This window comes from Prunus dulcis, chromosome 1 (genome assembly GCF_902201215.1).
Source record: "Prunus dulcis chromosome 1, ALMONDv2, whole genome shotgun sequence".
NCBI classification, from domain to species: domain Eukaryota; kingdom Viridiplantae; phylum Streptophyta; class Magnoliopsida; order Rosales; family Rosaceae; genus Prunus; species Prunus dulcis.
In genome coordinates, this window is record NC_047650.1 from 29,233,188 (window position 1) to 29,255,195 (window position 22,008).

General features: G+C 37.5%; 4 protein-coding genes across 4 annotated transcripts; all 4 read right to left on the bottom strand.

Annotated features, from left to right (window-relative positions):
* Positions 1-200: 200 nt before the first annotated feature.
* Positions 201-2,262, bottom strand: LOC117635063. The gene has a single exon (XM_034369397.1). It carries the CDS (start codon positions 1,873-1,875, stop codon positions 490-492), a length of 1,386 nt encoding a protein of 461 aa, XP_034225288.1. The 5' UTR covers positions 1,876-2,262; the 3' UTR covers positions 201-489.
* Positions 2,263-2,739: 477 nt separating this feature from the next.
* LOC117635054 (protease 2-like) lies at positions 2,740-10,715 on the bottom strand. Its single transcript, XM_034369385.1, has 11 exons — positions 10,059-10,715; positions 9,561-9,850; positions 9,268-9,462; positions 8,328-8,674; positions 7,553-7,844; positions 6,413-6,571; positions 5,016-5,381; positions 4,370-4,435; positions 4,076-4,124; positions 3,322-3,445; positions 2,740-3,073 (listed from the first exon to the last, which is right to left on the bottom strand). Exons 1-11 carry the CDS (start codon positions 10,396-10,398, stop codon positions 2,983-2,985), a joined length of 2,319 nt encoding a protein of 772 aa, XP_034225276.1. The 5' UTR covers positions 10,399-10,715; the 3' UTR covers positions 2,740-2,982.
* A 117-nt stretch (positions 10,716-10,832) lies between these two features.
* Positions 10,833-12,631, bottom strand: LOC117635073. The gene has a single exon (XM_034369408.1). The coding sequence runs from the start codon at positions 12,356-12,358 to the stop codon at positions 10,973-10,975; it is 1,386 nt and encodes a 461-aa protein (XP_034225299.1). The 5' UTR covers positions 12,359-12,631; the 3' UTR covers positions 10,833-10,972.
* A 775-nt stretch (positions 12,632-13,406) lies between these two features.
* LOC117635044 (protease 2-like) lies at positions 13,407-21,039 on the bottom strand. The gene is made up of 11 exons (XM_034369374.1): positions 20,593-21,039; positions 20,028-20,317; positions 19,735-19,929; positions 18,865-19,211; positions 18,090-18,381; positions 16,950-17,108; positions 15,553-15,918; positions 14,906-14,971; positions 14,612-14,660; positions 13,850-13,973; positions 13,407-13,601 (listed from the first exon to the last, which is right to left on the bottom strand). Exons 1-11 carry the CDS (start codon positions 20,954-20,956, stop codon positions 13,511-13,513), a joined length of 2,343 nt encoding a protein of 780 aa, XP_034225265.1. The 5' UTR covers positions 20,957-21,039; the 3' UTR covers positions 13,407-13,510.
* Between the last annotated feature and the right edge of the window lie 969 nt (positions 21,040-22,008).

Sequence of the window (22,008 nt, forward strand, 5' to 3'; positions counted from 1 at the left end):
CGGGGCCTCTTAGCTGAAATGATTAAGAGTAATTACCCTTACACTTGAGGTATTGTGTTTGAATTCCCCCTCCTCCATTTATCGCTTGGCTGGCCATATATGTACATGGTAATTTTCTCTTGCGAGGTTAAATTATGTTGCAAACACTGATGCTTATGTATTGGCAAGAGAAAGAAAAACATCACTCTTTTGTTGCTTGATGAACAACACAAAAACATCACTCTTTCCTTCATATATATGACACTAAACATTATTTGTAAACATCCACATATGTCCTGTCCTGGAAAACATTCATTCCTACACCCACACATACACAACTGATATACAGCATACCTGGAGCTGGAGCTGGTGGAGGTGCATGCCCTTTGTTGATTCAAGGTACCGTACAAGGACTGATTCATGACTCATGAGAGCTTTTATTTATTTGTTTATTTATATATGAAGATGACGGACGGATGGGTGGATGTGTGTAAAGAGTGGAGTGAGTGTCTACTTGACAAGGCCCAAGTTGAGGATGCCCCAGGAAGTTTGTGGCCATGATCTGTCTCTTGCCTTCATGAGCAGCACTCTTGCCCAAGCAATCCATCCTTCCCAAGACATCCTCTTGTCCCAAGCACTCCCCCATTCCAACATCAGAGTCAGCCCTCTCTCTGCCTCTCTCTCTGCCTCCTCAAACTTTGCTTTTGTCAAATAAACCTGAGCCAACACCACATGTGGCTCCCCAATAAAAGGGTTTCTCTCAACACACGACCTCAACAGAACCACCGTCGCTTCCTCATCATCAGCTCCTCTACCATCATCAACAATCTCTCTCTTAGACGACGACGACGACGACATTCCACAAACAGCTTCCCAGTACAAGTCCCTTGCAGCTAATTGCTCCTTGGCATCCAGAACACTTGTGCACTTGTCGAAAACTGCTGGCACCACCAGCTCAATATCTTCATCTCTAGATTTGTCCAACTTGTCTCCAGTTGCAGTAGCACTAGTAATTTTCCTCTCTTGAACAAAAATCGCTTCCTCTCTCACCATCAGAGTGTATATTGCAGCCATTCTTGATATGGAATTCATCCAAAGCCCCGGCTTGCCATCGCCCGGCCACAGAGCTGCAAAGTTGTTGCCCTTAAACTCAAGGCGGCCATCTATGTTATCAAACAGCTCGTCCTGGAAACCAAAAAGTTGGTCACTGAAATCTGCTATTGTCATCATAAGAAACACTGCAACTACCCTCCTTGAGACCAAGACATCTTCCCCGGTCTTTATGTGCTTCACTGTAATCCCATTAGCAGGAGCAAGAGTTTGCAGTTTCTTCCTCCAACTCCAAGGCGCTGCTGAGTGATCCTCCTGAATCTGATCCTGATTATTAGAATTAGAATTAGTGGCAAGGGCAGCAAGCGATACCTCAGATTGTTTGAGATGTTCAACGAGCTCCGAGTCAGTGTAGTGGAACAAAAGGTCATCGTGAATTAGAGACTGTCTTGGGACGACACAGAACAAGTGAATCAAGCGTTCTGCAGCATCCCCAACATGGCCGCGGACCACTTCACGGCCTGTTGAGGGATCAAAAATGGCGAGGTTGACATAGGAATTGGAATAAGCAGAGTGAAAGAGGCCGCAAAGGCAGACAGAATCTTGGGCTTTCCATATCTTGAGAATGCGGTATATGTCAACCAGGTGTTCAAGAAAGGTGCCATGCTTGTGCCAGCACTCACCTGCTCCAACTGAGCGCAGCACACCCACAAGTGAAGGCAAATTCTCGTCGATCGCCTCCAGCTCGCCACGGAGGAAGGGGCGGGCCGAGTCTAAGAGCCTTTGCAGGTACTCCTGGCTGCTGCTCTCCGACTCCGAAGAAGATCGAAGCGATGAAGATGGCATTATTGCTGCTGCTCCTCAATTCTATAAATTTGATTGGATAATCTAAATTCTTTCTAATCAGCAATCAAGCCAAGGGAAAAGCTACAATACAGCAAGCGAGAGAGACGTAAAAAGATTCGGTTCTTGTTGGGAAGAGATAAGATAAGGTTTTGTTTTGTTTTATGGTTGTTCTGTTCTGTTTTGTTTGTTACTTTGCTTGTCGGGATTTACGCCTTAGCTTTTGTAGATGACTCTATGCAGGTTGGAAAAGGATTCCTACTTCATAGATGATGACACAAACCAGAAAAACTTACTTGTAACAGGGTTCACTGCTTTGCTATTCCTGCTACTTCACAGATGGTGTTGGTGACACAAACTTAAAAAACTTACTTGTGATGGGAATATCACTGTTTTGCTATCTCTGGCCAATAATACAACAACACATAAACCCATTATAAATAAATTTAAACTTCTGAGAGATGCAAGGATAACTCACCCTCACAACTAGGGATTGTTCAGGATTAAAAGGACTGGTCGGTAAGAGGATTATGTTTTTCATTTTTTTCGGTCAGAAAGAAAGATTATTCCATGCAACCGAGACATACACCGAGGGAGGGTTGAACTGGAAATGAAATGTTTGAACTTTGAACATTAGGCCCATTTCACCTTCTTCTGTTCAGTTAAACGTTTAATTTCTCATGGCTTTCTCCTTCCATAAGTATATATGATTAACTGAACTGATCCAACCTTGCTAGTTTTTGAAAATGATTGTTTTGCTTGTGTAGTTGGATTGGCACTCGCAGAATCGCTTCCCTATGGTTAGTCGTTATTTCTGCCTAATAATGTCACATTCAACTTTTACCCATAAAACAAAAGTCACATTCAAGAGAAAAATGTAAAGAAGAGTCTCCAATGTAGGCCTATAAACGGGTCGGAGATGAAGTGGAGCACTTGAAATCCCACTCAACCCAAGTTTAAAATTTTTTTTGACCCGATCCGATTAGATTCTAACATCACCATACCGGACCAAAAAAATAGAACAAAAAAGAAAAGTGTTTTTTAATGTATTGTTTTGTGACGTGAATCCTATATTATTTGCACCACATCCTCCTACCTGGAGCAGTCTAATTAATTCAGCCCAGATCCTTGGGCAGGAACCATATCCAGAGCCTTCATAATGAAGGTATATATGAAGGCATCTTCTTGAAGCTTCTCAAATCTGCACCAAACAAACAAGAATGGGGAAGAAACACAAATTAGTTCCTTATAGAGAATGCATGGAAATACTTCAGACTTCAACGATCTTGAAGGCCATAGAGTTCTTGCTGTTTTTAATTATAAGCAATTGTTCCTCTCACCTTTGTGAAATTGTGACTTGCATTTACATCTAAAATGAACGGATAATAATATTTTATTTAAAATGAATAATCCACTCTGTTTCAGAAATTATAGCCAAAAGAATTTTACCTCCCCGACTTTGAAGAATGGCCAGCACCAAATTCACATTTAAACATAATGATGTTTTTATCAGTCTTCATATCCCTTAGTTTTGCCACAAATTTAGCAGGTTCTGAGTACATCACCCGTGGATCTGTTGCAATAAACCAGTGTCTCAAATGGAATGCCAGGAGAAAAAAAGCATTATCAAATATGAAATTATAATTTCCCTCTTTCCATTACACAGCTGAGTCTCATCCACGGGATCAGCCACCAACATCCAATAAGCCCTACCCATGAAGTCCTCTAAACATAATGATTTGACTTAAACATTAAAATGTGTTTAACAGTGCTCAGTTGCTGTTGGAGAATAAAAGTATTTCTAACTAGGATTCTACGTGAGTATTTGTTTAGCAGTGTAAAGTAACTTCCTCCTGTAAGTCATTTGATTTGATTTACTTTCTTTCTGTGATTAGGCTTAGACTCTATTTAAAACCTTCTAGGGTTAAAGTTAAGATCAAAGTATTACATTCTCACCCTACTTTTTCAACATGGTACAATATGACTTGATCTTTTTAAACAGGGTTCCTTTTTTCCAGACCGCAAGACTTCCAATAGATTTTAATTATATACATAATGCAATTATCTGACAATTTCTTATTTCAAGATAATAACGAACTATATCGTGGGAGCACCCTGCAATCTTTCATGGCAATGCCAACTATTTCAAGATAATGAAGAAATTGAAATTGCAGAAACAAAAGTGTTATGATATTGTGCCTACCATTTAGACCAGCAGTAACAAGAATGTTTGGATAATTTTGAGCCTTAACCTGCATAAAATAATGCCAAACTTAGATCATTAAGGTAAAAAATATTTTAGGAATGTATTACAATTCATGACTTAGTGCTTGGCAATTTTATCTGGGACAGAAGATTAGAGAAAAATCTTTAATTTTTCCTATTTGTCTGTTGTCTGTAAATGATCACTTTGATGATACCAAATTAGGGTTATTCTAGCTTACTTGTTATAACGATACTGATTAAAGCAGTACAGAACAGGTTATATTGTCCTCACATTATCAACAGGGGAATACGACTTCATGTAAAAGTAGAACTCCTCTTTACGTGGATCACCCCATTCCTGCAGAAACAAAATTATATCAGTGAATAGTACCTAAACATACATTTTGAAAAGAAATAGCGGCAAGCTGACTGCAGTCACCAAGAGTCACCTAAGATCATAAAGATGGGGCAAATGGATATAATTAGGTAGATCTGGAAAACCAAAGAATATTTCAACAAAGTTCAAGCGAAGAACTCCAAAAATTTTGTAGCGCAAAAATAAGAAAAGAACAAGGAAAAATCGTGATGTCAAGTTCGCGTTGACCCATACAAGGATACAAGTTGCATTTGATGACAGTATCAATTAACTAGTGTTGCATTTATGTGATGTTTAAAATGATGTGATCATTATATTATTATCCACCCCAGTTAATCATTAAATCCCTAAGGAGATTAAGTTAACAATGCCCAAGTGATGGTCCATAAAACTAGATGTTCATCACATGCAAGCTACGGCATCCAAGAAAATTCACCAATTATAGACATAGCAAGAGTATTTCTGCATTCATAACAAACAATTTTACTAGGGAATTTCTTCTTCATTTCTTTCATCTTGTTAATGCTTCAACGTAAGAATCTCATGAGGAAAAGAAAAATACCTCCCACTCTGAAGTTGTGAGAGGGATGGTTGGATCAAGCATTGTCGTCAGAACATCAACAAAGGGCACTCCAGCAAAAGCAGCCTTGAATAAATCAGGCCTCATATTAAGAACAGCACCAATAAGCAATCCACCTGCACTGCTTCCATCCATGCATAATCTTGCTTTTGAACAGTACTTCTTTTCTATCAAATACTCAGCACAAGCAATAAAATCGGTAAAAGTATTTTTCTTCTTCAGTAACTTTCCATTCTCATACCACTGCCTCCCCATTTCACCACCCCCACGAATGTGAGCTATAGCATAAATAAAACCATGATCCAGCAAAGACAGCCTTGAAGCTTTAAAACTGGGATCTATGCAGACCTGTTGACAAGATAAGGCTCTGAGTCATTGAGAGAGAAATGAATACAAGTGAAGAAAAAAATATTCCCAATGGCTTCATATTGCCTCCTGCAGCATTTTACATGAGCTAGACTAAAGTCTATCTTGACAAAAGTCAGCAAGTTGTTACACCAGAGTGATTAGAGCAAAGCCAGAAGAGTAACCTGACATTAAGAAGTTCAAGGTTCTGAAAAGCTTAATATGTGGCTTTACTTAGGATCTATATTTTGTTTTTGTAGGAAACAATAATCTTACAGAAAAAATAAGTTATAAAACAGGGTAGACAAGAAATCCATCAGAAACACAGAAACAAAAACCTTAAAAAGCACCTTCTCCCAAGATGTTGGCTTTAAGTAGGATTTTAACGCTTTTTCTCACCAAGAAATTAGGATTCTAAAGATTTTCACAAACCTGTAGAAGAAAGACGCCAAAAGGACCACTGACAAACTTCAAAGTATATGCACAAGAATTACTGAACTGTGATCAGAATTAGGCATCATAGGCCAGAGACAAAATTTTACATGCTAATTACTAATCCAAACGGATGCTATAAGGCTATAACAAGAAAACTTGTAAGCTTCTTAAGAAGACATCTGATGTTTATATATTAAAAAAGGCAGACAAAAAGCCATGGGAATCAGGACTCATCTCTCGACTCCTGATTCTTTCGAGGTGTATGGCTTTAATGTTGTCGAAAAGGAAGATTAGAGCAGTTACATATAAAATTCAGAAACTTATCTTTCTGCCAATCTCTAGTACTATAACGCAGGGAATGACTGCAATCACAAAGATGGCTCTGGTTACATATCTTTAAGGGCTTCAGATTTCAGGGCTGTACTTTGATAAATTGACCAATTAGAAGTTCTCAAGGGGTATTTTGAAACATCTCGCAAATTTTCTATAAGACATGCTTCTCAATGTAATCACATTTGGAATATAATGATTGCAGTAAAAACAAAAAAAATATAAATATATCACTCGTGCCTAGTTTAATCTATGAATTCTTTTGTTACCTCATAGGAGCCATAGCCATAGAGTAGCAATGGATCCGATCCATCAAGTTTTATGAGATCCTTCCTGTAAACAATTGATATTGGAATCTGAGTACCATCTGGAGCACTAGCCCATTTCCTTTCAGTAACATAATTTGATGCTTCAAAACCTCCCAAAACCTGAGAAACAAAATTGACAACAATGCTTCTGAATTACAATATTGAAATTTTTGTCTAATTTGACAGTAAGAAAAAGGCAACACTTGACCAGGCATCAAATAACTCAGGAAGATGCCACACAACCCAACTTTTTTGCCAACTCTCTCATGTACGAGGTTCTGTGATATCATGGATCTCATTCCATGCAAGACAATTGCGGGGACAAAAAACAAAGCAGACAAAATTGGGGAAAAAGTCAAGTGTAAAGCATTTTCCAATAACGTAATCAATACAGAAGTGACTACTGTATATGAAATGGAAATGAAAATGTGTAAAAGTTCCACTTTAAATATTTAACTTTGAAAACCAAAATAGTCCTTCTACACAGTAAATAAACTTCCTGCGGTTGGAATTTCATTGCTATTTCCCCCACAAAATCTCACATCATCATACTAATAAGAAACCCAATTGCATACCCTTCTTTTTTCAGGAAAAAAAACTATGTTGTGTTAAGTTTATACAATTTTGAACAATGACCGTACTGAACCAACTTATGTTCTTTCTTTTAGCTTCCTTATACAAACTACAAGTTCTTGGTTGGTATAGTATATGGAGTATTCGAAAATGAAAGAGAACAAAAATATAAGAACGAGATAATATGAGTGAATATTATGATCATGTCATGCAAAACCAGCATTCTCCCTAGACCTACAATAAACTTCGCATTAGTAAACAGATATGACCATTAAAGAAGGTAACATTTTCACACAACACACACACACATACACTCATGCACACGCAAAAACACATTTACACACATACACTCACAAAGGAACCCTGAGGCCAGGTATATATATTAAAGGTAATAAACGAAATCTTAATATCCAAAATAAAATAAAGTATAAATTCATTACTGTTGCAAGTTGAACCAATAACATTCCTATAAGGAGAGTTAAATAAGACACAATAGCAAGCTTTGAAATGCCAATAAAAACGACTTACTGTTTCGATCTTCTTCAAAACAGAAATGCCTGTCTTCATATCATAATCATATACAGACGGAGGTGTTTTCATCGAGCTATAAGAAAATCTTAAAATTCTGGAAGAAAATTCTGATCCTAATAGATCCACAGAGTATGAGGGATCCGAAAAATTAACAGCTTGACCACCATCAAGGCTTTTAAGCGGTTGTCCAACATCTGGAAGGTGATAGATAGTGACTTTTGGTAGACCCTCTTCACGCTCATTTACAACAAGGTGATCACTAAAAAGTTGCATATCCTGAATTTTTACACTGAAGAAAATTCTAATTAGTATGCTTAAAATAAGAAAGAAAATGTGCCTGCTAAAAATAGTGTGAAGGTCAAAAAATTGCCAAAGATATTTCACGCCCTGAGAAAAATTCTAGAATGAATATGCAAATGCATAAGCAGCAATTGGACAATATGGCATGGAGGACTGAACAACACATCTAACTCCGTCCATTGTTATAACTCTCTTATTTACAGTTAAAAGAGCACATCAAAGGAAAATAGCTAGAGAAAGGCTCCAGAAAAAAGTTCAGTTTCATTTCTAAAAAACGTATTGCAAATCACATTTGGATATCAAATGTTTTCAATCATGCATATCACATTCAATTTACACTTAAGCTGATAATGCCACAACTAGGACATAAGACATAATTTTCATAGTTCTTAAAATTTTTAAAAATGACAAGTCAATTCATGAACATTTTAAGGTCATGAATGAGGATGCGACTACCAAATTTGATGATTACCTTTCCCTGTGTGGAAGAAGAACAGTAGTTTCAGATGTATTTTCCAGTGGACAAGCAATTACTTCAGAATTAAAACATTTATCGCTTCTCCTCATTATAAAAAAATGATTTCCTCGATGACTAACAAATGTATCAATGCCATTTACACGAGGTGTCAGAACCACAAGCCCATCTTCAAGCTTTGCAATATCAAGGTAAAAGTTGAATCTTGTAATTTTACTTTCAGATCCAACAAATAAGAATTTTTTGCTCTCAGAAGCTTGAAGGTCAAGAGAAAACATATCATCCTTTTCATGATAGAGGCACGAGTCACTTGACTGTTCTGTTCCCAACTTATGTAACCATGCCTATTAAAAAGAAAACACGCTATAAGCTAAACAAAAAGGATTAAGCAGCACTTCACTCATAAAAGTAAACGATCGAACAGAATGCATGTAAAAGTTCTCTTCTGTGTGAGTGAGCCAGACAGGGGTAAGGCATGACCTCCTGGCTCACTGCAACAAGACAAACCAGCAAGAAAACAGAATGGACTTATACAGAAATATAGGAGGATGCATCCTAACGAGGCATTGTCACCAGTTCTCATGAAAAATTATGTAATCATTTGTATTCTCAAGTAAAAGCATGGAACTGTGGTCATTGAGCACAATATCTAATAGTCAACAAAAATAAACACAGGAGAGCCTCATACAGAGGATGTAAACAAATGGGGGGAAGCGCGGTAACAGAACCACTGGTAAGTTGCTAAATTCTAAAATTTACCCGAACATGAAGATCTTCAACACCAATAAGATAGCTAAATATCTTATAATGCTCTCTAGTCCTTGAATAATGACAACTCAAAAATTAATGGCACAAAGAATTGAACATGCAGGCGAAGTGGGTGTGTGAAACATGCCGTGACATGAGAAGCAGAGGGCTTGAAGCAGTAGAATCAAACCTTGTCAGGCCGGAGAGTTTCATCCATTGTAATATAAACTAAAGCCTCATCACCAGCCCATTGAAGATAGGATGTTGCATCAACTAGAGGCAGTCCCACAGGAGCACCTGTCTCAGCATCAATGACATGAATTGTATAAATTTCATTTCCTTTGGTGTCTTCTGCATATGCCACCAATTTATTATTTGGACTAACCTGAAGAAGCAATTACAACAAAGTGGAGAACTTTGTATAATCAAACAAGAAACCACTGCAATATCTGTTATAATCATATACACCATTGTTGCGGTTACCTTAAAAGCAGCAATGCTATAATAGTCATGATGTTGAGCCTTAATATTCTCATCCAAGATTACATGCTCGGGAGGAGCATCAGGTCCGGTGGGCATTGTATCATATACAGAGGGTGGGGCCTCAGCCTCGAAGTTGGGTATTAAGCGGCGACAACGCTGAACATATTCCTTACCCTTCAACGTCCTTCGATAGTAATAGTAGGGGCCTTTTCGTTCAGGTGCAGATATATCATCCTCCTTGATCCTCCCCCTTATCTCAGCGTACAGTTCATCTTCAAATTTCTTAGTTCCTAATGTAAATAAATCAATTAAAAAGAAAATTACATTGCTTTGCTACTAAAGTTAGAAACAAGCAAACAATAATAGATTAAAGGGTGTTGAATGAAGATCAAATCAAAGTCGAAATACAGACAATTAATAGTTGAATACAAGTAACAAAGACAAATGAGACGGGAAACGAAGGGATAAGATGGAAAGAACAGATAGGTGGATACCTACCGGACATGAGGAATTGGGTGTAAGCGTTCTCTTGTTGAAGGTAAGAGAGGACGTCGGGGTTGGAGCGAGAGTCGTCTCGAAGCCAATAGTAGTTGTCCACTCTCACGTCTCCGAACATCTCCATCTTATGCTCCACCTTCTTCGCCATGGGAGGGGGAGGGGGAGGCTCACTCTGGCTCATCCTCACGGCTGCTGCTTCTGATGATGACGATGACGCTCGGACGGTGATGGATGCAGAGGCACCAACTGACGACAATACAACTGCTGGAAGGAACACAAGCTGCTGAACCAGGTTTACAAAGCTCACACTCTTGCTGGCCCTGTGGCTTTGCATTCTCATCTGTGCTATATATAATAATCCGAATTAATAATAGTCTAGTAATTAATTATTTTTTTTAGTAAACAAATTTAATTGCTTATTTTTATAATCCATTTAAGATTTCACAAACTCTGATATTCTCAAAAATGGCATCTGTATGAATGATTTGCCTTGTCTTGTGTTTACATGATAAGATGATGAGTTGAGAATTTATTTGTGGTGAATTAGACTTCAATATTTGGATTTTGGTATTGTCGTTTTGCCCCGTCCATTTTAACATGTATTTATCAAATAGATTCCATTTCAACATGTAAAATCTATTCGCAGTGTTTCTCTAAATGCAAATCAAGCCGGGGTTTTTATTCGATTCGACATTTATTTAACATTATGCCGGGGTTTTTTCATCGAACGCATTTGTAGTATATTTATGTATAGTGAGAGGGTTTAGGAGCTGGTGGAGGTGCATGCCCTTTGTTGATTCAAGGTACCGTACAAGGACTGATTCATGACTCATGAGAGCTTTTATTTATTTGTTTATTTATATATGAAGATGACGGACGGATGGGTGGATGTGTGTAAAGAGTGGAGTGAGTGTCTACTTGACAAGGCCCAAGTTGAGGATGCCCCAGGAAGTTTGTGGCCATGATCTGTCTCTTGCCTTCATGAGCAGCACTCTTGCCCAAGCAATCCATCCTTCCCAAGACATCCTCTTGTCCCAAGCACTCCCCCATTCCAACATCAGAGTCAGCCCTCTCTCTGCCTCTCTCTCTGCCTCCTCAAACTTTGCTTTTGTCAAATAAACCTGAGCCAACACCACATGTGGCTCCCCAATAAAAGGGTTTCTCTCAACACACGACCTCAACAGAACCACCGTCGCTTCCTCATCATCAGCTCCTCTACCATCATCAACAATCTCTCTCTTAGACGACGACGACGACGACATTCCACAAACAGCTTCCCAGTACAAGTCCCTTGCAGCTAATTGCTCCTTGGCATCCAGAACACTTGTGCACTTGTCGAAAACTGCTGGCACCACCAGCTCAATATCTTCATCTCTAGATTTGTCCAACTTGTCTCCAGTTGCAGTAGCACTAGTAATTTTCCTCTCTTGAACAAAAATCGCTTCCTCTCTCACCATCAGAGTGTATATTGCAGCCATTCTTGATATGGAATTCATCCAAAGCCCCGGCTTGCCATCGCCCGGCCACAGAGCTGCAAAGTTGTTGCCCTTAAACTCAAGGCGGCCATCTATGTTATCAAACAGCTCGTCCTGGAAACCAAAAAGTTGGTCACTGAAATCTGCTATTGTCATCATAAGAAACACTGCAACTACCCTCCTTGAGACCAAGACATCTTCCCCGGTCTTTATGTGCTTCACTGTAATCCCATTAGCAGGAGCAAGAGTTTGCAGTTTCTTCCTCCAACTCCAAGGCGCTGCTGAGTGATCCTCCTGAATCTGATCCTGATTATTAGAATTAGAATTAGTGGCAAGGGCAGCAAGCGATACCTCAGATTGTTTGAGATGTTCAACGAGCTCCGAGTCAGTGTAGTGGAACAAAAGGTCATCGTGAATTAGAGACTGTCTTGGGACGACACAGAACAAGTGAATCAAGCGTTCTGCAGCATCCCCAACATGGCCGCGGACCACTTCACGGCCTGTTGAGGGATCAAAAATGGCGAGGTTGACATAGGAATTGGAATAAGCAGAGTGAAAGAGGCCGCAAAGGCAGACAGAATCTTGGGCTTTCCATATCTTGAGAATGCGGTATATGTCAACCAGGTGTTCAAGAAAGGTGCCATGCTTGTGCCAGCACTCACCTGCTCCAACTGAGCGCAGCACACCCACAAGTGAAGGCAAATTCTCGTCGATCGCCTCCAGCTCGCCACGGAGGAAGGGGCGGGCCGAGTCTAAGAGCCTTTGCAGGTACTCCTGGCTGCTGCTCTCCGACTCCGAAGAAGATCGAAGCGATGAAGATGGCATTATTGCTGCTGCTCCTCAATTCTATAAATTTGATTGGATAATCTAAATTCTTTCTAATTAGCAATCAAGCCAAGGGAAAAGCTACAATACAGCAAGAGAGAGAGACGTAAAAAGATTCGGTTCTTGTGAAAGCTCTGTTGTTGGGAAGAGATAAGAGAAGGTTTTGTTTTGTTTTAGGGGTGTTCTGTTCTGTTTTGTTTGTTACTTTGCTTGTCGGGATTTACGCCTTAGCTTTTGTAGATGACTATGTAGTTTGGGGAAAGGGGATAACATTGTTTAGTTATCCGTGTTACTTCACAAATGGCGTTGGTGAAATAAACCATAAAAATTTACTTGTAATCAGGATATCATTGTTTTGCAGTCCTCTGCCAATAATATGACGACATGTACAAAAATTATTTTATCTGTCATTACGTCATTGACCGGAATAACAAGGACTGATATTCCAAACACCTTCAACCATCATTCAATCCTCACTCAAAATAAATAAAAAATATAAAAAAGCCAATTATATATAAATTTAAACTTTAGAGAGGTGCAAGGATAACTCACCCTCACAACTCGGGTTTGTTGAGGATGGGGACTGGTAGGTAAGAGGATTATTTTTTATATTTTTTTGGGTCAGAAAGAGAAGATTATTCCATGCAACCGATACATATACCGAGGGTGGGTTGAACTGGAAATGAAATGTTTGCACTTCGAATATAAAGCCCATTTCACCTTCTTCTGTTCAGTTGAACGTTTAATTTCTTATGGCTCTCTCCCCTCCTATAAGTATGTATGATTAACTGAACTGATCCAACCCTGCTAGTTTTTGAAAATGGTTGCTTTGCTTGTGTAGTTGGATTGGCACACGCAGAATCACTTCCCTACAGTTGGTCGTTATTTCCGTCTAATAATGTCACATTCAACTTTTGCCCATAAAAAAGGGTCACATTCAACAGAAAAATGCAAAGAGTCTCCAATGTAGGGCTGTAAACAGGTTGGAGATGGAGCGGAGCACCTGAAATTCCACTCAACCCGAGTTTAAATTTTTTTTGACCCGATTAGATTCCAACATCACCATACCGGACCCAAAAAAGAAAAAAGAAAAGTGTTTTTGTGACGTGAATCCTATATTATTTGGACCACATCCTCCTAGGAGCAGTCTAATTAATTCAGCCCACATCCTCGGGCAGGAACCATATCCAGAGCCTTCATAATGAAGGTATATATGAAGGCATCTTCTTGAAGCTTCTCAAATCTACACCAAACAAACAAGAATGAGGAAGAAACACAAATTAGTTCCTTACAGAGAATGCATGGAAATACTTCAGACTTCAACGATCTTGAAGGCCATAGAGTTCTAGCTGTTTTTAATTATAAGCAATTGTTCTTCTCACCTTTGTAAAATTGTGACCTGCATTTACGTCTAAAATGAACGGATAATAAAATTTTATTTAAAATGAATAATCCACTCTGTTTCAGAAATAATAGCCAAAAGAATTTTACCTCCCCGACTTTGAAGAATGGCCAGCACCAAATTCACATTTAAACAAAATGATGTTTTTATCAGTCTTCATATCCCTTAGTTTTGCAACAAATTTAGCAGGTTCTGAGTACATCACCCGTGGATCTGTTGCAATAAACCAGTGTCTCAAATGGAATGCCAGGAGAAAAAAAGCATTATCAAATATGAAATTATAATTTCCCTCTTTCCATTACACAGCTGAGTCTCATCCACGGGATCAGCCACCAACATCCAATAAGCCCTACCCATGAAGTCCTCTAAAGTTCTAAACATAATAATTTGACTTAAACATTCAAATGTGTTGAACAGTGCTCAGTTGCTGTTGGAGAATAAAAGTATTTCTAACTAGGATTCTACGTGAGTATTTGTTTAGCAGTGTAAAGTAACTTCCTCCTGTAAGTGATTTGATTTGATTTACTTTCTTTCTGTGATTAGGCTTAGACTCTATTTAAAACCTTCTAGGGTTAAAGTTAAGATCAAAGTATTACATTCTCACCCTACTTTTTCAACATGGTACAATATGACTTGATCTTTTTAAACAGGGTTCCTTTTTTCCAGACCGCAAGACTTCCAATAGATTTTAATTATATACATAATGCAATTATCTGACAATTTCTTATTTCAAGATAATAACGAACTATATCGTGGGAGCACCCTGCAATCTTTCATGGCAATGCCAACTATTTCAAGATAATGAAGAAATTGAAATTGCAGAAACAAAAGTGTTATGATATTGTGCCTACCATTTAGACCAGCAGTAACAAGAATGTTTGGATAATTTTGAGCCTTAACCTGCATAAAATAATGCCAAACTTAGATCATTAAGGTAAAAAATATTTTAGGAATGTATTACAATTCATGACTTAGTGCTTGGCAATTTTATCTGGGACAGAAGATTAGAGAAAAATCTTTAATTTTTCCTATTTGTCTGTTGTCTGTAAATGATCACTTTGATGATACCAAATTAGGGTTATTCTAGCTTACTTGTTATAACGATACTGATTAAAGCAGTACAGAACAGGTTATATTGTCCTCACATTATCAACAGGGGAATACGACTTCATGTAAAAGTAGAACTCCTCTTTACGTGGATCACCCCATTCCTGCAGAAACAAAATTATATCAGTGAATAGTACCTAAACATACATTTTGAAAAGAAATAGCGGCAAGCTGACTGCAGTCACCAAGAGTCACCTAAGATCATAAAGATGGGGCAAATGGATATAATTAGGTAGATCTGGAAAACCAAAGAATATTTCAACAAAGTTCAAGCGAAGAACTCCAAAAATTCTGTAGCGCAGAAAAAAAAAAAAGAACAAGGAAAAATCGTGATGTCAAGTTCGGGTTGACCCATACAAGGATACAGGTTGCATTTGATGACGGTATCAATTAACTGGTGTTGCATTTATGTGATGTTTAAAATGATGTGATCATTATATTATTATCCACCCCAGTTAATCATTAAATCCCTAAGGAGATTAAGTTAACAATGCCCAAATGATGGTCCATAAAACTAGATGTTCATCACATGCAAGCTACGGCATCCAAGAAAATTCACCAATCATACACATAGCAAGAGTATTTCTGCATTCATAACAAACAATTTTACTAGGGAATTTCTTCTTCATTTCTTTCATCTTGTTAATGCTTCAACGTAAGAATCTCATGAGGAAAAGAAAAATACCTCCCACTCTGAAGTTGTGAGAGGGATGGTTGGATCAAGCATTGTCGTCAGAACATCAACAAAGGGCACTCCAGCAAAAGCAGCCTTGAATAAATCAGGCCTCATATTAAGAACAGCACCAATAAGCAATCCACCTGCACTGCTTCCATCCATGCATAATCTTGCTTTTGAACAGTACTTCTTTTCTATCAAATACTCAGCACAAGCAATAAAATCGGTAAAAGTATTTTTCTTCTTCAGTAACTTTCCATTCTCATACCACTGCCTCCCCATTTCACCACCCCCACGAATGTGAGCTATAGCATAAATAAGACCATGATCCAGCAAAGACAGCCTTGAAGCTTTAAAACTGGGATCTATGCAGACCTGTTGACAAGATAAGGCTCTGAGTCATTGAGAGAGAAATGAATACAAGTGAAGAAAAAAATATTCCCAATGGCTTCATATTGCCTCCTGCAGCATTTTACATGAGCTAGACTAAAGTCTATCTTGACAAAAGTCAGCAAGTTGTTACACCAGAGTGATTAGAGCAAAGCCAGAAGAGTAACCCGACATTAAGAAGTTCAAGGTTCTGAAAAGCATAATATGTGGCTTTATTTAGGATCTTCATTTTGTTTTTGTAGGAAACAATAATCTTACAGAAAAAATAAGTTATAAAACAGGGTAGACAAGAAATCCATCAGAAACACAGAAACAAAAACCTTAAAAAGCACCTTCTCCCAAGATGTTGGCTTTAAGTAGGACTTTAACGCTTTTTCTCACCAAGAAATTAGGATTCTAAAGATTTTCACAAACCTGTAGAAGAAAGACGCCAAAAGGACCACTGACAAACTTCAAAGTATTTGCACAAGAATTACTGAACTGTGATCAGAATTAGGCATCATAGGCCAGAGACAAAATTTTACATGCTAATTACTAATCGAAACGGATGCTATAAGGCTATAACAAAAAAACTTGTAAGCTTCTTAAGAAGACATCTGGTGTTCATATATTAAAAAAGGCAGACAAAAAGCCATGGGAATCAGGACTCATCTCTCGACTCCTGATTCTTTCGAGGTGTATGGCTTTAATGTTGTCGAAAAGGAAGATTAGAGCAGTTACATATAAAATTCAGAAACTTATCTTTCTGCCAATCTCTAGTACTATAACGCAGGGAATGACTGCAATCACAAAGATGGCTCTGGTTACATATCTTTAAGGGCTTCAGATTTCAGGGCTGTACTTTGATAAATTGACCAATTAGAAGTTCTCAAGGGGTATTTTGAAACATCTCGCAAATTTTCTATAAGACATGCTTCTCAATGTAATCACATTTGGAATATAATGATTGCAGTAAAAACAAAAAAAATATAAATATATCACTCGTGCCTAGTTTAATCTATGAATTCTTTTGTTACCTCATAGGAGCCATAGCCATAGAGTAGCAATGGATCCGATCCATCAAGTTTTATGAGATCCTTCCTGTAAACAATTGATATTGGAATCTGAGTACCATCTGGAGCACTAGCCCATTTCCTTTCAGTAACATAATTTGATGCTTCAAAACCTCCCAAAACCTGAGAAACAAAATTGACAACAATGCTTCTGAATTACAATATTGAAATTTTTGTCTAATTTGACAGTAAGAAAAAGGCAACACTTGACCAGGCATCAAATAACTCAGGAAGATGCCACACAACCCAACTTTTTTGCCAACTCTCTCATGTACGAGGTTCTGTGATATCATGGATCTCATTCCATGCAAGACAATTGCGGGGACAAAAAACAAAGCAGACAAAATTGGGGAAAAAGTCAAGTGTAAAGCATTTTCCAATAACGTAATCAATACAGAAGTGACTACTGTATATGAAATGGAAATGAAAATGTGTAAAAGTTCCACTTTAAATATTTAACTTTGAAAACCAAAATAGTCCTTCTACACAGTAAATAAACTTCCTGCGGTTGGAATTTCATTGCTATTTCCCCCACAAAATCTCACATCATCATACTAATAAGAAACCCAATTGCATACCCTTCTTTTTTCAGGAAAAAAAACTATGTTGTGTTAAGTTTATACAATTTTGAACAATGACCGTACTGAACCAACTTATGTTCTTTCTTTTAGCTTCCTTATACAAACTACAAGTTCTTGGTTGGTATAGTATATGGAGTATTCGAAAATGAAAGAGAACAAAAATATAAGAACGAGATAATATGAGTGAATATTATGATCATGTCATGCAAAACCAGCATTCTCCCTAGACCTACAATAAACTTCGCATTAGTAAACAGATATGACCATTAAAGAAGGTAACATTTTCACACAACACACACACACATACACTCATGCACACGCAAAAACACATTTACACACATACACTCACAAAGGAACCCTGAGGCCAGGTATATATATTAAAGGTAATAAACGAAATCTTAATATCCAAAATAAAATAAAGTATAAATTCATTACTGTTGCAAGTTGAACCAATAACATTCCTATAAGGAGAGTTAAATAAGACACAATAGCAAGCTTTGAAATGCCAATAAAAACGACTTACTGTTTCGATCTTCTTCAAAACAGAAATGCCTGTCTTCATATCATAATCATATACAGACGGAGGTGTTTTCATCGAGCTATAAGAAAATCTTAAAATTCTGGAAGAAAATTCTGATCCTAATAGATCCACAGAGTATGAGGGATCCGAAAAATTAACAGCTTGACCACCATCAAGGCTTTTAAGCGGTTGTCCAACATCTGGAAGGTGATAGATAGTGACTTTTGGTAGACCCTCCTCACGCTCATTTACAACAAGGTGATCACTAAAAAGTTGCATATCCTGAATTTTTACACTGAAGAAAATTCTAATTAGTATGCTTAAAATAAGAAAGAAAATGTGCCTGCTAAAAATAGTGTGAAGGTCAAAAAATTGCCAAAGATATTTCACGCCCTGAGAAAAATTCTAGAATGAATATGCAAATGCATAAGCAGCAATTGGACAATATGGCATGGAGGACTGAACAACACATCTAACTCCGTCCATTGTTATAACTCTCTTATTTACAGTTAAAAGAGCACATCAAAGGAAAATAGCTAGAGAAAGGCTCCAGAAAAAAGTTCAGTTTCATTTCTAAAAAACGTATTGCAAATCACATTTGGATATCAAATGTTTTCAATCATGCATATCACATTCAATTTACACTTAAGCTGATAATGCCACAACTAGGACATAAGACATAATTTTCATAGTTCTTAAAATTTTTAAAAATGACAAGTCAATTCATGAACATTTTAAGGTCATGAATGAGGATGTGACTACCAAATTTGATGATTACCTTTCCCTGTGTGGAAGAAGAACAGTAGTTTCAGATGTATTTTCCAGTGGACAAGCAATTACTTCAGAATTAAAACATTTGTCGCTTCTCCTCATTATAAAAAAATGATTTCCTCGATGACTAACAAATGTATTAATGCCATTTACACGAGGTGTCAGAACCACAAGCCCATCTTCAAGCTTTGCAATATCAAGGTAAAAGCTGAATCTTGTAATTTTACTTCCAGATCCAACAAATAAGAATTTTTTGCTCTCAGAAGTTTGAAGGTCAAGAGAAAACATATCATCCTTTTCATGATAGAGGCACGAGTCACTTGACTGTTCTGTTCCCAACTTATGTAACCATGCCTATTAAAAAGAAAACACCCTATAAGCTAAACAAAAAGGATTAAGCAGTACTTCACTCATAAAAGTAAACGATCGAACAGAATGCATGTAAAAGTTCTCTTCTGTGTGAGTGAGCCAGACAGGGGTAAAAAATGACCTCCTGGCTCACTGCAACAAGACAAACCAGCAAGAAAACAGAAGGGACTTGTACAGAAATATAGGTGGATGCATCCTAACGAGGCATTGAGCACAATAACTAATAGTCAACGAAAATAAACACAGGAGAGCCTCATACATATGATGTAAACAAATGGGGGGAAGCGCGGTAACAGAACAACTGGTAAGTTGCTAAATTCTAATATTTACCTAAACATGAAGATCTTCAACACCAATACGATAGCTAAATATCTTATAATGCTCTCCAGTCCTTGAATAATGACAACTCAAAAATTAATGGCACAAAGAATTGAACATGCAGGCGAAGTGGGTGTGTGAAACATGCCGTGACATGAGAAGCAGAGGGCTCGAAGCAGTAGAATCAAACCTTGTCAGGCCGGAGAGTTTCATCCCTTGTAATATAAACTAAAGCCTCATCACCAGCCCATGCAAGATTGGATGTTGCATTAACTAGAGGCAGTCCCACAGGAGCACCTGTCTCAGCATCAATGACATGAATTGTATAAATTTCATTTCCTTTGGTGTCTTCTGCATATGCCGCCAATTTATTATTTGGACTAACCTGAAGAAGCAATTACAACAAAGTGGAGAACTTTGTATAATCAAACAAGAAACCACTGCAATATCTGTTATAATCATATACACCATTGTTGTGGTTACCTTAAAAGCAGCAATGCTATAATAGTCATGGTTTTGAGCCTTGATATTCTCATCCAAGATTACATGCTCGGGAGGAGCATCAGGTCCGGTGGGCATTGTATCGTATACAGAGAGTGGGGCCTCAGCCTCAAAGTTGGGTATTAAGCAGCGACAATGCTGAACATATTCCTTACCCTTCAAAGTCCTTTGATAGTAATAGTAGGGACCTTTTCGTTCAGGTGCAGATATATCATCCTCCTTGATCCTCCCCCTCATCTCAGCGTACAGTTCATCTTCAAATTTCTTAGTTCCTAATGTAAATAAATAAATTAAAAATAAAATTACATTGCTTTGCTACTAAAGTTAGAAACAAGCAAACAAAAACAAAAAAACAAAAAAATTGCATTTTATTTATAAGAACATGTGTGTGTTGGTTAAGTTTTGTAAGTAATAGATTAAAGGCTGTTGAATGAAGATCAAATCAAAGTCGAAATACAGACAATTAATAGTTGAATACATGTAACAAAGACAAATGAGACGGGAAACGAAGGGATAAGATGGAAAGAACAGATAGGTGGATACCTACCGGACATGAGGAATTGGGTGTAAGCGTTCTCTTGTTGAAGGTAAGAGAGGACGTCGGGGTTGGAGCGAGAGTTGTCTCGAAGCCAATAGTAGTTGTCCACTCTCACGTCTCCGAACATCTCCATCTTATGCTCCACCTTCTTCGCCATCGGAGGGGGAGGGGGAGGCTCACTCTGGTTCATCCTCACTGCTGCTGCTGCTGCTACTGATGATGACGATGACGATGACGCTAGGACGGTGATGGATGCAGAGGCACCAATTGACGACAATAAAACTGCTTGAAGGTACACAAGCTGCTGTACCAGGTTTACAAAGCTCACACCCCTGCTGGCCCTGTGGCTCGGGATTCTCATCACCATTCTCATCTTTGCTATATATGAGTTCAGAATTTATTTTGTAGTGAATGAGACCTCAACATTTGGATTTTGGGAGGGAGGGAGGGGCCAACTCTCAACTCAACTAGAAAAACGAAAATTGGTATTGTCGTTTTGCACCCTCCGATAACATCCATTTTAACATGTATTTATTTTAGGCTTATTTACTATATTGCCCTCTGAAACTTCGATCAAACTTCATTTTACTCTCCTAAAGTAAAGCTGACCCACTTAATATCTTTGACCGTGATTTCGTATTCCACTTTACCCCCACCATTATCTCCATTAATAACTTTGTTAGTTTTGATTATGTGGCATGACTATTTTAGTCTTTTTACCAAATGTAATTAATTATTTAATTAAAAAATTAAGAAAATTAATAATTAAAGATATTGCTTCTCTATTCTTTAAAAAATATATAGGCTTATTATCACAAAACGTCCCTAAGGTTTACGAAACTATCAGATTGCATCCTTAATGTTTTTTTGTGTCACTTATGGTCCTCAAGGTTAGTATGTGCAATCACAAATGGTCCCTGACGTTAGTTCTGTCAAAAACTCTGTTAGTTTGCTGACGTGGCATACATATATATCACAAAACATCCCTGAGGTTTACACACTTATCACAAATGGTCCTTACGAATTTATTTTTTTTAAAATTTAAAATTCATAAAGTTTTGGTTTTCTTTTTAAAATTATTTATAAATGAAAAAACAATTTATAGAAGGATTTTAATCTTGAGGACCATTTATGAATCCTAAACCTTTAGTTTTTTTTTTTCATTTTTAAATTTTATGAATTTTAAATTATTTTTTAAAAACTTCATTAGTTTGTTGATGTGGCATATATATGAAGCCCACATCTACAATAATATAGTGTCACATGTATTTAAAATTTAATATATATTTTAAAATAATTATAATTCATAAAATTTTAAAAAGAAAACAAAAATTTTATGAATTTTAAATTTAAAAAATTTAAAATTTTCGTAAGGACCATTTGTGATAGGTGTGTGAACCTCAAGGATGTTTTGTGATATACATA